Raw genomic sequence first — 16,214 nt, forward strand, 5'->3', positions numbered from 1 at the left:
AGACACATGAAAGGTGGGGTGAATTTTCATGGAAGGCGGCAAGCTCAGACGAACAGCAGCAGGGTTTACCACTTCAACAACCTCAAATGGACCGATGAAACGGGGTGCCAGTTTTCTAGACTCAACCTGCAGGGGAATGTTCTTAGCCGCCAGCCATACTTTTTGACCCACTTGGTAGGGCGGAGTCGGAGTCTGGTGTCTATCAGCAATCCGCTTGTTTCGCTCAGCGGAACGAAGCAAGGCAGAACGAGCACATCTCCAAATCTCCCGACAGCGCCGAACATGCTCTTGGACAGATGGAACAGCAATCTCTGCTTCCTGTTCAGGAAACAGTGGAGGCAAATATCCAAGAGCACATTCAAAAGGGGACATACCAGTTGCGGCTGACGGGATAGAGTTGTGTGCATATTCCACCCAAGGGTGGAAATATAAACTCCAGTCTGCAGGATTTTGTGCCGCAACACAACGAAGGGCAGCCTCCAAGTGTTGATTAGCCCGCTCACACTGGCCATTAGTCTCTGGATGAAAACCAGAGGACAGACTCACTTGAGCACCCAAGGCTTCACAGAACCGCCTCCAAACCTGGGAAATAAACTGTGGTCCTCTATCCGAAACAATGTCCAGAGGAGTCCCATGTAACCGAAAGACGTGTTGGACCAGCAAGTCAGCAGTCTCGCGGGCAGTAGGAAGCTTGGGTAAGGGCACAAAATGAACAGATTTAGAGAAGCGGTCAATTATGGTCGTAATTATGGAGTTACCTTGAGAGACGGGAAGACCAGAAATGAAGTCAAGGGCTATGTGAGACCAGGGACGAGTTGGAATGGATAAGGGGCGGAGAAGACCAGCTGGCCGTTGATTGGACGTCTTCCCTCGAGCACAAACTGTACAGGCTAACACATATTCTCTTGTGTCCTTCTCCATTGTTGGCCACCAGAAATGGCGTCTGAGGAGGGCTAGGGTTCGGCGAATTCCCGGATGGCAAGCAAATCGGGACGTATGCCCCCACTGGATGACCTGGGAACAGACAGCCTGTGGGACATACAAACAGTTGGGAGGACCATTACCCGGATCAGGATCAGTCTCTTGAGCCTTCCTGATGCAAGACTCGATCTCCCAAGTAACAGCAGCTAAAACACAAGAAGGTGGAAGAATGTTTTCAGAAATGTCAGGTGAGTCTGCAGGAGAAAACTGTCGGGAAAGGGCATCGGGTTTGGTGTTTCTCGAACCAGGTCGATAGGTCAAGGTAAAATTAAAACGTCCAAAAAACAAAGCCCATCTAGCCTGACGGGAGTTGAGCCGTTTAGCAGACTGGATGTACGACAAGTTTTTGTGATCTGTCCAGACAACAAACGGGTGTTCTGCTCCCTCCAGATAGTGTCGCCACTCCTCCAAGGCCAACTTGACAGCAAGTAGTTCTCGGTCGCCTATGGTGTAATTCCGTTCAGCGGTGGATAAACGGCGTGAAACTAAGGCACAAGGATGCAGTTTCTGGTCAGAGGCAGATTGCTGTGACAAAACTGCTCCAACACCAGTGTCCGAAGCATCCACCTCGACGATGAACTGCAGGGTTGGGTCAGGATGCGTGAGAACAGGTGCTTCAGTAAAACGTCTCTTAAGAGCCTGAAAGGCTTCATCCGCATCTGAAGTCCACACAAAAGGAATCTTTGGGGAGGTGAGACAAGTCAGAGGAGCTGCCACTGAACTGTAGTTCCGGATGAAACGGCAGTAGAAATGAGCAAATCCGAGAAACCTTTGAAATTGTTTACGGGACTGGCCACTGCGAAACTGCTTGGATCTTCGAGGGATCTGGCTTCACCTGCCCGCTGCCAATGATGTAACCGAGAAATCCAACTGACTGACAGTAGTCGGGACCACAGGCTTGTGAGGAGGGGATGTGCTGAACCTGCGTGGTGGAACACTGTGAGGGTGAGACAAGGTGGAAATATGGTGGCTGGAACGCTCCCTACGGCGCTCGCGGATTCGATTGTCCATTTTGATGGATGTCGAAATTAAAGAATCAAGATTTGCAGGATCTTCTTTTACAGCAAGTTCATCCTTCAATTGTTCGGAAAGTCCATTCAAAAACACGCTCTGCAGAGCCAAATCATCCCACCCACTCTCGGCTGCTAGAGTCCGGAATTCAACTGAGTAGTCTGCCACACTACGAGTCCCCTGTGTTATTGAGAGGAGCCTCTTAGAAGCTTCTCTACCCTGGACAGGATGGTCAAAAACAGTATGGTTAATGTGACTTATGAACCATAATTTATGTTATTAATTGGTGAATGACAATTATTTGATCTCAATTTTGGAACATCATGTGTAAAGAATTACCTTCTGGTGAAAAATGGTGCCTTTTAGGGCAGTACTTCAGCAGTAAGGAATGGAAGACCTCCAGTTGCCCAGTGTGGCAGAAGTCCACAAGACCATGCAAGTCTGTCAGCAGGTACTTGTCGTCCATGACATCCTGAAACAATCCAACAGAACAATATGCATTTAAAACTAAAACAAGATATTACAAAGTGATAACGCTGAATATCAGCATCTACTGATATTGAAATCACTTTTTAAAAAATATTCTCATCAGTCTGGTTCTACTTAGACTATTATAGCATATACCTTATTGAACTGATTTTTTTTAGTCCTTGTCACTCTATAAATAATAACATGATTATTATTGTTATTGTTGTTGTTGTTGTTGTTGTTGTTGTTGTTGTTATTATTATTATTGTTGTTATTATTGTTGTTATTATTATATGCCAAATTAATATACATGCAAGTATACTTATAAGTATACAAGTATATAATTTTACTTTTTTTTGGCCATATCTCTTGGCAAGCCTTTTTAACAGCCCAGGCTTCACTTGTTCCTCTCTTCTTTGGGGGGTTGGGCCTATAGCTGAAGATATTTGGAACTGCAACAGGCTTTAGGATGCGCCTCTACTTGACATTCAACAGCTCGTTCTGAAATAATGATTACAAATACAATATGTACTTCACAACTGTTTCACTTTATTTAAACACAATAATAATACATCAAAGTTTCATGAATCAACCCAAACATGTAGCTTGAGCTATACATTTTTGATATAGGTGAAGATCACATATTGGATCCTTAGTCATATTGACCCTGTATGTACTTCACAACTGTTTCACTTTATTTAAACACAATAATAATACATCAAAGTTTCATGAATCAACCCAAACATGTAGCTTGAGCTATACATTTTTGATATAGGTGAAGATCACATATTGGATCCTTAGTCATATTGACCCGGTTTATCCTTTCTCTCCATCTCCTTCCAAGCTTCCCAGAAGGTATTCTAAAGAACGACACGTCCTTGTCTTTGCGTCTTTTTGCTGTTCTGTTGATACAACCGCGCAGGTAACCAGGATATTTTTGGTGTTAATCGCATCTAGAATTGCATTGTTTCTTATGGTTGCTAAACTATGTTTAGCTCCAGTGACGTATGACGCCCATGTGACCACCGAATGCGGAAGCTGCTACAGTGCAGATTTTAAGCTTTTTTGACCAAACGGATGATGCTACACATATAAAATGTATTTTTTCTTCTATTTTTATAATGATGAATATTTCACATGTCACTTAAAAATTAACTTTTCTGTCCCTTTAAATGATCTCAATGTGACATTTACAAAAAATAATTTCCAGAGAAACTAACCAAAACAAGCTTCTGGTTGAACAAACTAAGAAACTAAATAAAGCTGTGGAGTTTCAAAATTTCATCAATATACATTTTTCTTTCTACACAGCTAATGTGCAGCAACAAAGCCCCACACAATTTCTTGTTAACATAATGAGGAAGTTTGTTCACTTTTCTGTTGGTGTGATTCTGCATCATTAATCTAACAACAGGTGTGGTTGTGTCAAGTGTTTTGTTCTTGCACTTAGACTTAAATACCTCTTCCTGTCAGCGAATGGAGTGTATGAACCCATACAGCGTGTCAGTGTGTCAGACATCAAAACACAGACACACTCAGACACTTTATGAGCCCATCAAGTTTAATGATTCTGCTGTCTCAGCGATGTTGTCAGTATAAAGTCCAAATTACACAAGAATTACGAGAATGGCATTCTGTCTAGAATCTAGAAGGAATCTAGACTCTAGGTAGAACCCCTAGAAAAAGCAAAGTATCTCAAAATTCCTCTGTATTAAAGAGAAAATATCTGACAGGTAGTATACAGTAGCTTTCTATATTTGTGATCTGTACCTCATTAGATACAAAGAAAAACAATATGCTCATCTGACTGAATACCTATGTATTTTATTTTGAAGGTGAAGGTTAACCTCCCTGGTGTAAATATGTCAAAATTATGAGAAGAGTTGTTTAATGACCGCTCTGAGTATTGAACACTCAGTTCAGCATCTGGGGCAACTTCAAACTGAATGTTTGAAGTTGCTTCATGTCCTTGAGGATCCTTATTTATCACACAAAACTTTCAGCATACTATGATTTTTATTCAATAATTTTCTTTATAATCATTTTGTTATCTCATCTTTATTGGGAATGGCAATAGCTTGGTCCAATACATCTAAGACACGGGACCAGAAGGTGACTGGTTCAAGTCCCATGTGGACCAAAAAGTTTGGAGTGTAGGCTGGCAGTTGGAGAGTTGCCAGTTGAGCAAAACACGATCCCACAAAAAGTTGCACTTCTGGCGCAACACAATATAGCTGCCTGCCACTCTCACATCACCTTCTCCCTGTTTGCGTGTCTACAGGCCTCCTTGTGTGTGTGGACAGGGGCCTGTACATATATGCAGTATGTGTATGTGAAAATAGAACAAAGAAAAAGCAGAGCAGAAAAAAAACAATTTACATACGAGGATTAATAAAGTATGCTTCTTCTTCTGTATTGTCATTTGATTTTGGTGGTATTTTGTGCGCATGTAACATCGGTCATGCTGATTCATTCTGAAAACAATCTTTTCCTGTTGATGGGGGGACAGAGGGTTACAGAAGAACAATGTGAGCTACAGTGAAGCCATGAACAGAGAGATCAGTCAATGTGTGCGTGCGCTTGTGTGTGTGTGTGTGTGTGTGTGTGTGTGTGTGTGTGTGTGTGTGTGTGTGTGTGTGTGTGTGTGTGTCACACACAGATGCGTATGTGTGTGTGTGTGTGTGTGTGTGTGTGTGTGTGTGTGTGTGTGTGTGTGTGTGTGTGTGTGTGTGTGTGTGTGTGTGTGTGTGTGTGTCACACACAGATGCATATGTGTGTCATATACAGCATATGCGTCTGATTAACAACAGAATGAGTGCACAAAAAATATCCCCTATGGAGGATAAATAAAGTCGATTACTTTTCTATCGAACTCACGCACACATACAAACACACACACACACACACACACACACACACACACACACACACCAAATATGTTAATTTCTCATTATATTAATTCATGCTCTGTGACGTTCTGTATATTACCTCACATAGAGTCCATAAGAATGTGAAGATGCAGATTTTCAGGTCCTGGCCTGGCGTGGTTGTACACGGCCTGACATTCCAGTGGAATGGATATTCATTTAATTTCACAGACAACAGACAAAGTTCATATTCCTGCAAACAAAATGGTACATTTTTACATACATATTAACATCTACATACATACAACGTTGTTCAGTTACATCCCTGTTTTATTAAATGGGGCAACAGACAGTATGAGATAGTAATACACCACAATATGACAAATGTTGGTGGAATCATATTTGACTTTGTACTTAAATTAAAACCAATCATATTCTGTCTATATCACTGCTGAACTTCATTAGTCATGTCCAACTGCTCTACAGTTCGTTGATTTTGACTTACCCCACATTTAAAGTTTCATTTTGACCCACATTCATAGACAAAAGACACACATAGAGTGTGGATGTTTCTCAGTTTAAGTGAATTAAAATTATACTCATTCTTCTACAAAATATTATCCATATCCATCAATTCTGTGTGTCACCACACCGTCCACATAGAGGACGCATTCGTGCACATCGAAACAGCACATGTCTAACAGACTGTTAAACATGAAGCATTTATGCAGCAACACTTTTATAGAACGAGACAAAACCTATCCCATAATAAAACTTGTAAAAAAACAACTAAAATATATCGTGAATCATGTGTATTCTTTCTTTCTTATCAAGATTAAAGAGTAATTGTGACAAACATGTTTGTTTTTTTTGGACAAAGGGGTATAGACGGACGGATGGACCGACCGACCGACCGACTGACTTTATTTATCCCAAACTTGGAAATTTAAAGGGAACATATACACAGGATTAAAAAAAGCCATTACAACAATTTATAAAAAGCTCTCAAATATCACAGAAACATATATACACACACACACACACACACACACACACACACACACACACACACACACACACACACACACACACACACACACACACACACACACACACTCATGCACACTAACACAGAGAGAGAAACTTTCCTTCCCACTTATTTGAGACAAATCGGTCTGGTTTTGGAGACAAATTGTCAATTATCCTGACAGATCCGTCGCCTGTGAGGAAGGTGAATCACTGTCATACCAGCTGCCACTGTATGCTGCTTGTTTTCCTAGAGCCTGTCACAACATGTTCTTAAATTAAGGTCTGTGTGTGTTTGCGCGCGCGCGCGTGTGTGTGTGTGTGTGTGTGTGTATGTGAAGAGGAGGAAAAAAGTACAGTCATATATTTCCGTCTGGCCATTAATGTGTGCATGTCATGTGTTTTTCTTTACATTGTGTGTGTGTGATTGTTAGGTGAGGTGAGGACTGTGATTGTGTGTGTGTGTGTGTGTGTGTGTGTGTGTGTGTGTGTGTGTGTGTGTGTGTGTGTGTGTGTGTGTGTGTGTTTGTGTGAGAGAAAGAGAAGGAGAGGATAAAAGTACATTCATATACTTCTGTCTGGCCATCAGTGTCTGCATGTCATGTGTTTGTCTTTACATTTTGTGTGTGTGTGTGTGTGTGTGTGTGTGTGTGTGTGTGTGTGTGTGTGTGTGTGTGTGTGTGTGTGTGTGTGTGTGTGTGTGTGTGTGTGTGTGTGTGTGTGTGTGTGTGTGCTTGAGTGTGCCACCACTCCACCACAGCGCCAACCACAGGAAGAGTGGGAGAGAGAGAAGAGGGGGACCACAGAGTGGTTAACCTCATGACATCACAGACTCAGAGCTGATTGGTTGCTGGAAGAGGATTGGAGAGTTTATAAGCCAACCAGGAGCCTTGGTTTGAGCAGCATCACTGAGCAGTGAAGAACATCCAGGGAAACCTAGGAGATAAACTAAAGACAAACCGCGTCTGCCCGTCTCTGCTCAGCATCTGCAGCTGCTAAAGCCCTGAAACGTCCACCAGGTAAGAACGTTTGAGACAAACAGAATGTCAACTCTGCTGAGTCATATATGATGAGTTTTTTTGCAGCTCTGATGCTTTGATGAGAAGTGGAAGAACAGGTGGATATAGGATTAAATATGCTTCAAATATTAGCTTAAAGAATACAATTCAAAATGTTGCTTCTTTTATTCATTTTAATACACTCATGGCCAAAAGTTTGTAGACATTTTTGTGTAATATTGGTAGGGGACTGTTAGATATCTTTACTAATCTCTATATTGCAGCATACATTGATGATTCAGACCACTACAGTGAGGTAACATATTTTAGCAATCATATTTCTTCTTCAGAACTTGGCTGATGTGTTCAGAGTAAGATCCAACATGAGCCTCAACAAACCTCGGCTAATGAAAAGTGGAGAAAAGCAGCAGGTTAATATTCATGCTTACATGCAGTCAAGAAGTTAGCTTTACATTTAATTTGGCCGTTAGTTTTATTCTTTATGCATTTCTTCCTCTGTCACAGTGTAAACAAAACGTCTGTAATGAATGGTACAGCACAAAAAGTCTTTTTACAAAATGTTTTATTTTTGTTATCTATTATGTATTTCGATTTTAGTTCATGATTCCATCCTTCCTTAGAGACTACTTTATACATTGTTAATACAGTTTGGTTTCTACATTCAAGTTTGGTGGAAATGCTAATTTCTGAAATTCTTTTTCAAACCGATTTCCAAATTTGTGCATCATCAGATGGTTAACATGCACATAAATGCACAGCAGAGAGTTGTGCAGTTAATTACATACTCTTTTTTGAGACTTTATGGGGTGGAAGCCATGTGATTGGCCAGGAGTGAAGCTGGGGTGGCTGTGTTTGATTGCAACAAACCAAACCTTTGAGTGTCATACGATAAAGACTAGGTGTTTGTTGGATGTTCATTATGTCATTACTGATATCTTTTGTCTTAAAAATTATATTATCCTTTTTTTTTTAATTGTCTGTTATCTTTTTTAAAGCTATTGGTGTCCACCGGGTTACCTGAGAACGGAAATACTCAAATGTGTAATAATGCAAATTAAAGTAAAAGACATTACATCACATTAAATTACACATTGAACTCCTATGCTTCAACTACTGTGTTTTACTTTAATTAAGAAACTTAAGAAAAAACAACAATGTTATGCCTTTTAAGAACAAGTGGGTAAAAAAAGATTTATAACTTTATTTCCTTTTCAGTTCTTAAACAAAAAGTATTTGGAGAAAATGGAATTGGGCGAAATCTTTTCTCACTTTTTGAGTCATAAAATCAAAGAACAAAACAATTTAGATTTGTCCAAATGATCAAGCACTTCAACATAACAGTGATGATATCCCCTCACAGGCATGGTTTAAATTGTTTTACAGTGGTATAATGGATGAAATATAAAGAAGTTATATCACTCCTGATGGAAGGAAATAAATGTGTACACGAGAAACTAACTATTATAATATAACCAACAAAATCAGTTATGAGCAGACTTTAAAAATCCAGTGACAAAAAAAACAATCCTCTAATCTTAGGATGACTGGATAAAAATATCTCTACTCTCCAGGTCTAAAGCTCAAACGTGTCCACACAATGATCTACGTACACACACACCCGCCCGCACACACACACACACACACACACACACACACACACACACACACACACACACACACACACACGGGCATCTATCGTGTGCCTGTAGCCGTTTGGCTTTCCAGTTATAACCCGGAGAATTATATAGTATAGAAAGAGTCCATCATTAAAATCTCTCAGACTGCTCCTCCCTCAGCAAATGAAAGTAAGATCCTGTTCCAGAAAGAGAGGAGAAATGCTGCAGGTTTTCTTCATGCAGAAGCACAAATAATACCTCATTTTTGCCAATGACCATGATTTATCCTACTCCACAATTGGAGGTATCCTACAACAACGAGTTGTGACGTATGTTTCCTTTCTAAAGCTCAGCAGGGGGTCACACTGCTGAGTCTGACTCAGACTCAGATACACTCTCCTGCTGCATCAGCGTTAAATGGTTATTACTCCGTTTCTGGCTCCTGGCTGACAAAATAAATTGTTTTTTAAATTTATGTTTCTTCCACAAGAACTAATGAGTTAACAGCTACACACAACATAGATATTGATGAATACATTACTACTTTTTAGCTATACAATGAGACTGAATATGGCTAAAATAAAACCAGCTTTAGGGCTTAGTAAATCAATTTTGAAACAACATGGTCAGTTCATGTGAATTCTAGTAAAAAGTCATGTGACCATATTAGTAAAGAGAAGGTATTAGTTACAAGGTTTGCAGCACATTTAATGTGCCGATGAGGACTGTAAGTTATTACCTCTGGATGACTGTCTGTGTTTTGTTGTGTTATTCAGTCATGTTCAAAAATATTTCTTCAGCCTGTTTTTAAATTTCTCTCCTTCCAGACACCAAACTGACATGATGAAAGTCGCCGTCGTTTTTGTTCTGCTCTTTGCCACAGTTCTCTGCTGGCCAGTGAGTCTGTTGTTTTTTTGTTTTGTTTTCTGTTTTTACCACTATGGTTTCTCCTGAAATTTTGTATTAATGTTAATACATGTGTTCACTTTGTAGGCAAGAAGGATTTCAGACAGCAGTTCAGAGAGCTCTGAGGAGGTGGTGAGTGTCTGGAGAGAAAGAGAAAGAGAGAAAGAGGTGGAGAGAGACTGAGAGAGTGAGAGAGAGAGAGAGAGAGAGAGAGAGAGAGAGAGAGAGAGAGAGAGAGAGAGAGAGAGAGAGAGAGAGAGAGAGAGAGAGAGAGAGAGAGAGAGAGAACCCCCACAGTGACTGATATTCTTCTTGTCCACAGGTGAGGCAACCAGCAGCTCCCCTCCTCAGGAAACAGGCAGCAGTGTTTCCAGAAGCCTCACTTATGCAGGTGAAATATTCTCCTCACAATGTTATTTATTTCATATCATCACACTGTCTGCTGTCCTCCTCCATCATGTTTTTCCTTTTCTTGCTTGTCTGCTAATTTTCATGTGTAATGAAAAAAAAAGTGAAGGATGATTAATTATTTGATTGTATTTCATGTTGCAGAGTGCTGCGTCAGCACCTTCTACTAACTCTGATGAAAGTTCAGATGAAGACGAGGTGAGACGTCAGAAGAACTGAAGTCATAATTTAATCAATGTCGTTAAACAGTTGCCACGTGTGTTATGTTGCAGATGTTACTTCTGTCTCAGTTTCTGACTATTTGCTTCATTGGTTTCTACAGCAAATGGTGGCATTAGAATTCAAGTTTGACAACACAGATGCAACGTCTTCCCCTGATACTGCTACTGTCAGCAGCAATGACAGCGATGACAGTGATGATGATGATGATGATGATGATGATACAGAGGAGAGTGTGAGTATAAAAAAAATCCTAAAAAAGCATCTGGCTTCATCTACATGTTAGATTTGATGTGTTTTTCTAATGGAAGGCAATCATCTCCTGACAGTTTTATTTGTTAAATTTTGTGAATTTAGTGATGGTTACTTCCACCAAACCTTTCACTTATAAATACTCCATTTGATCAAAGTGGAGATGTACACAGCCATGGAGATTTTCTCAGGCCTATTTTGACATATTTACTGTTGAAGTCATTGGCAGCAGGTCTCTCGGTCATTTCTTGAGGGAAATACCCTCAAGAGGGTATCTACTAGCGAGTTGCCTGAAAGCTGATGACATACATGTTATCAGTTAGTTAAGTTGTCCCTGGGTCACAGGAGTCAGTCAAAAGCTTACATCCCAGCTGTAGTTGCTTAGTTGCGGATTATTTAGCAGCTAGGTCTGTGTAGATGTGTTCCTCACCATCATACAGTAGATAGAACCTTTGGGCCAGGCCATTACATTGGTCTTTAACCCCTGCGGTATTTAAACATGCATAAATGTGTCCCTGCATTTGGTGTTAATTCATTTAGTTATAAAACTTTCAGTTATTAAATTATCATTTATTATGTTTTATGACTACTTATTTACTACAGTCTACTTTGTTTCAGCCCCAACAGACTCATAAAAATTTATTACCACTCTTGTATTCAAACCAACTTTATATTTCACAGCAACAGAAACCTTTCATTAGTTCTTACACACAGGATCAATGGCCAACCCAACCAAACCCAGCGGAAAAAGCCAGTAGTTTTGCATAGGGCTTTGGAATTAATTTCCAATCTGGATATCTGACCAATTGCTCCAAAAGACCGAGCTAACTTCTCGCCCAACAACTCCCTCGCACCTCTTACCCCTGTGTCTCCAGGAAAGTGAGGAAGATGATGACTCTAGCAACAGTTCAGAGTCAGATGAAGCATCCACCGCAGCTCCCACCGTCGTCACCCCGGTGATCACAGACGACACCACTCCTGAACCCATCGAGCCTACAATCATCACCGACACAGATGCAGGCCGTGGCGACAACTTGGAAGGCTACCCCAGTGATTATAAATCTTTTGTGTATGGGGAAGACAAATCCTACCACAAAGTTCCAGAACCCTACAAGTCCTACGAGTATGTTGACACAGGAAAGAAGACGGCCTACGACACAAGGGAAAGAAATGAGGTGGACAAGTCACTGCATGCCTACAAGGTATAGGTCACTTTGTGTTTCCAGGCGATAGTGTTCATTCATTCATTCATTCATTCATTCATTCATTCATTCATTCATTCATTCATTCATTCATTCATTCATTCGTTCATTCATTCATTCAAGTGATGTTTATAACATCCACTACTCTACCACTATTAAAATGTCAACACAAATCGTATAATGGTTATAAAATGCTAAGTGCTCAAAACTATTGGAGTAGAAGAGGTAGAAGATTTAAATGTGTTTTTTATATAAATTGCCGGATGATATTACATCAGTCTACACATTAAAAAACTTTCTAAACTTGCTTTGTTCCTAAATTACATCAGGTTATTGCACATTAGATGAACTGATCATGAGGTAGCATAGATAAGAAAGCTGATTGATAGTGGGGAACAGTTTAAAACAGACCATACAAGAATCAAACAGATTAAAATGTTCATCCTCAACAGCTTTAGGGTTTTTTGCAAATGCATTTTCTATGGGGGGCGGGGGTGCAGCTAAAATCTCACTGCATTCTGCTAGGATGCAATTAATTAATGATAATGTTTCTGCATTGAGATCTAAAATAAAGGGTATTTACATATTGTTAGTAGGTCTGCCAGACAGATCATGAATAACAACCCCACCATCACTCCTCTGCCAGGCTCTTCACGTCCACTCTGATTTCTTGGAGGAGGACACCAGCACCCCTGAGGTGGAAAGCCAGGGCCTGGACACTTCTTCTCAGGACCAAGAACACAGCTACCGCCAAGCCTCCCTGCCAGGTGAAGAGGAGGGCACCAGTGATGCAGCTACTAGTGAAAGCTCCAGTACCACAGAAGAAGAAGAAGAGGAGAGTGCCAGCACTGCCAGCGACAGCACGAGCGCAAGCCAGGAGTCAGAGGATGAGGAAAGCAGCGAGGAGGCCACAGCTACGCCTGGAGCAGCTGACAGTGACTCGGATGAGAGCGAAAGCGCAGAGAATGACTCAGATGAGGAGGGGGGCGCGACTGATGCTGCCACCGACATGCCAGAGGTGGTCAGTGCCAAATAAGGCCTGATCAATGAATGAGTGACGTTAGAGTCCATCACACCTCCACAGTAAACCTCCACTACAGGGCCAAAAATGGACGGTCAAGCCTTAAGTATTGTTGATTTAATTATGCTCAATCAATATTTTCCAATTGTTTTTAGATCTTTTGGGAAGTAGAAAGTATTTTCTTCTTCTTGGATGTATTTAAATAAACCAGTAACCCCAACATCCCTGGGTTCAGTTGACCTGCTAAGTCACATATTTGACCTCACAGGGAAATATGGTCAATCCGACTTTAACTGGTGTGAAACACCAGTTCTTCCGTACATCCGATCATTAAACAATAACTGCAGTTTCCAAACCTGCATAATCTTTGCGCTTATAAAACAAGGGATAGAAAGTTATTTATATTATTGTTTCATTAGAATACCGTACCTGTAATCATTTCAAGCACAATACATGGCATTAACAGATTCAGTGGCTGACAATGAGGCTAAGATTTGTTGCTTGCTAAGACCAAATCAGATAGCACAGATAAAGGATAGTAAATGAAGAGAACAATCATCAAAGTCCTAATCATTTGCAGAGTTTTGACCTACACTACATGTTCTTTATTCCATGTTGTTTGCTGTATCATATAGTAGCATTTATAAAATACTAATAAAGGTTTTTTTTTTCATTTAAAAAAATGGTATTCCAGTTGTCTAGATCTTTCTGAGGGTTGGAGAGATGGTAGGGTGAGATGACAGAAAGAGCCAAATCAGTGAATGAAGGAAAAGAAAAATTCATTAATTTATTTTTTTCTTTCCAGACATGTTTTTACAGCAGACTTCACTTTCATCAGTTTTGGAACATCAACAACAATATCCGAAAAGAAAAAAAAACGGGCATTCCCATCCCCTGTGTCAACAACATCTCTCTCATTACAACACATCATCAACCAAATTCATGCATTACATATCACATTTAATTATTTGATTTTGGTACATTGTTGTTTTGAATTGTCCATTCAGTATAATAGACGTTTTTGTCCCTGATATTTGTGTTGTCGTGTGGACGAAAGGCATAACTGTAACAAAAAGCCTCGCTGCCTTACACCATATTGTTCAAGTGATTCCTTCTGGCAGATACGCCGTGATTGGTTGGGCACCGTGATTTGTTGGTCGCTTGATTGACAGGTAGTGGGTGGAGTTGAAGAGTCGAAAAGTGTGACAGTGAGCTGTCAAATGAGCTTATTCAAATATATAGGTGAGGATATATACTGTATATATATATATATACAGTATATATATATATATATATATATATATATATATATATATATATATATATATATATATATATATATATAAAAGAAAATGTCCCTCTCACCCTTGTGGGGTGGTACATGTGTGTCATCCTCAAGCTCGGGTCCTCTACCAGAGGCCTGGGAGTCTGAGGGTACTGCGCAGTATCTTAGCTGTTTCCTAGGACTGTTCTCTTCTGGACTGAGGCTTCAGATGTTGTTCCAGGAATCTGCTGGAGCCACTCTTCCAGTTTGGGGGTCACTGCCCCAAGTGCTCCTACTACCACGGGGACCACATTAACCTTGACCTTCCACATCTGTTCCAGCTGTTCTTTCAACCCTTGATACGTCTCAATCTTTTTGTGTTCCTTCTTCCTGATGTTGGCGTCAGCTGGAATCGCCACATCTATCACCTTTGCTCTCTTCTGCTCTTTGTCCATCACCACTATGTCCGGTTTGTTAGCCAGGAGCTGTTTGTCAGTCTGGAAGCTGAAGTCCCACAGGATCTTAGCCTTGTCGTTCTCAACCACCTTCGGTGGTATGTCCCATTTTGACTTGGGTACTTCTAGTCCATACTGGGTACAGATGTTCCTGTATACTATCACACCTACTTGGTTGTGCCTGTCCACGTATGCTGAGCCAGCAAGCATCTTACACCCTGCTACCACATGCTGGACTGTCTCTGGGCTTCTTTACATAGTTTGCACCTTGAGTCAGATCTACTGTGGTAGATATTGGCCTGTATTGCTCTCGTACTTAGGGCCTGTTCTTGTGGTGCCATGATCAGAGCCTCTGTGCTGTCTGTCAGTCCAGCCTTATCCAGCCACTGGTAGGTCTTCTTGATATCAGCCACTTCTTCTATCTGACAGTGGTACATACCATGTAGGGGCTTGCCCCTCCATGTTGTCTTCTCCACCTCCTCCTCAGTTTTCTGTTGTCTAGGGCAACGGTCCCCAACCTTTTTTGCGCCATGGATCGGTTTCATCTAAGACAATATTTTCCGTGGACTGGTCTTCATTTACTCGATAATAGTTAATGATGCCAGGACAGCTGTAATATAGTAATAAATCATCAGCAGTGGTTTTATGTAAAATGGAAGCAGGGCTTTTGATCTCAGGATTATCTGCCTTGACTTTAATCCAGAACACTGCCGCAGTTGTGGGCGCTTAATTGTGTGGGCTCGTAACCTGTCATGTGACCGAGACCTGTTAAGTGCGAATGATGTATGCATTCTTCTGTGTGTCATTCAACACAGATGTCACTTTTCAAAATAAAACATCATTCTTATGTAACCGGTCTGGCCCAACTTGTCCATTGAATGTCTCTGTGTTGTGTAATAAGGACCCTGGACGTGATGGTTTGAGCCGAGCTGGCATATTTATTCTGCATAAAATGAAGTTACACGGTCACAAATTGTGCACACAAAGCAGGACAGAGCACACCAATCTTCCTCCGTCATCACCAGAACGCGACTGAGGAAAGGGCGCGCGTCCCCAGAAGTGACGTCACGGGTCGAAGGTAACGGAGACCCCAAAAGAAAACTTTAATATTCTCAAACAAAGTGGTTAGCGCTGCCGCCTCACAACACGGCGGACCCGGGTTCGAGTCCCGCTCTGTGCGGAGTTCGCATGCTCTCCCCGTGTCTGCTTGGGTTCTCTCCTGGTTCTCCGGCTTCCTCCCACCTCCAAAAGCATGTGTTTCAGGTTGATTGGCCATTCCAAATTGCCCATAGGAATGACTGTGTGTGTGTGCATGGTTGTATGTCTTTGTGTGTGGCTCCGCGGTGCACTGGCGTCGTGCCCGGAGTGTCCCCCGCCTCACACCCTATGCCGCCGAGATAAGCTCCGGCTCCCCGTGACCCGCTGTGGTAATCTAAAGATGACTGACATACAAAACACTCGTTTAAAACAAAGGAATCAAGATTAATAAAAAATATAAA

The 16,214-nt window shown here is 41.2% G+C and overlaps 1 protein-coding gene across 1 annotated transcript; it reads left to right on the forward strand.

Annotated features, from left to right (window-relative positions):
• The first annotated feature begins 7,259 nt into the window (after positions 1–7,259).
• spp1 (secreted phosphoprotein 1) lies at positions 7,260–13,778 on the forward strand. Its single transcript, XM_068335192.1, has 8 exons — positions 7,260–7,372; positions 9,816–9,885; positions 9,982–10,026; positions 10,217–10,285; positions 10,447–10,500; positions 10,625–10,756; positions 11,649–11,975; positions 12,622–13,778. The coding sequence occupies exons 2-8, from the start codon at positions 9,829–9,831 to the stop codon at positions 13,009–13,011; spliced, it is 1,074 nt and encodes a 357-aa protein (XP_068191293.1). The 5' UTR covers positions 7,260–7,372; positions 9,816–9,828; the 3' UTR covers positions 13,012–13,778.
• Positions 13,779–16,214: the final 2,436 nt, after the last annotated feature.

Source organism: Antennarius striatus, chromosome 15 (assembly GCF_040054535.1).
Source record: "Antennarius striatus isolate MH-2024 chromosome 15, ASM4005453v1, whole genome shotgun sequence".
Classification (NCBI taxonomy): Eukaryota; Metazoa; Chordata; class Actinopteri; order Lophiiformes; family Antennariidae; genus Antennarius; species Antennarius striatus.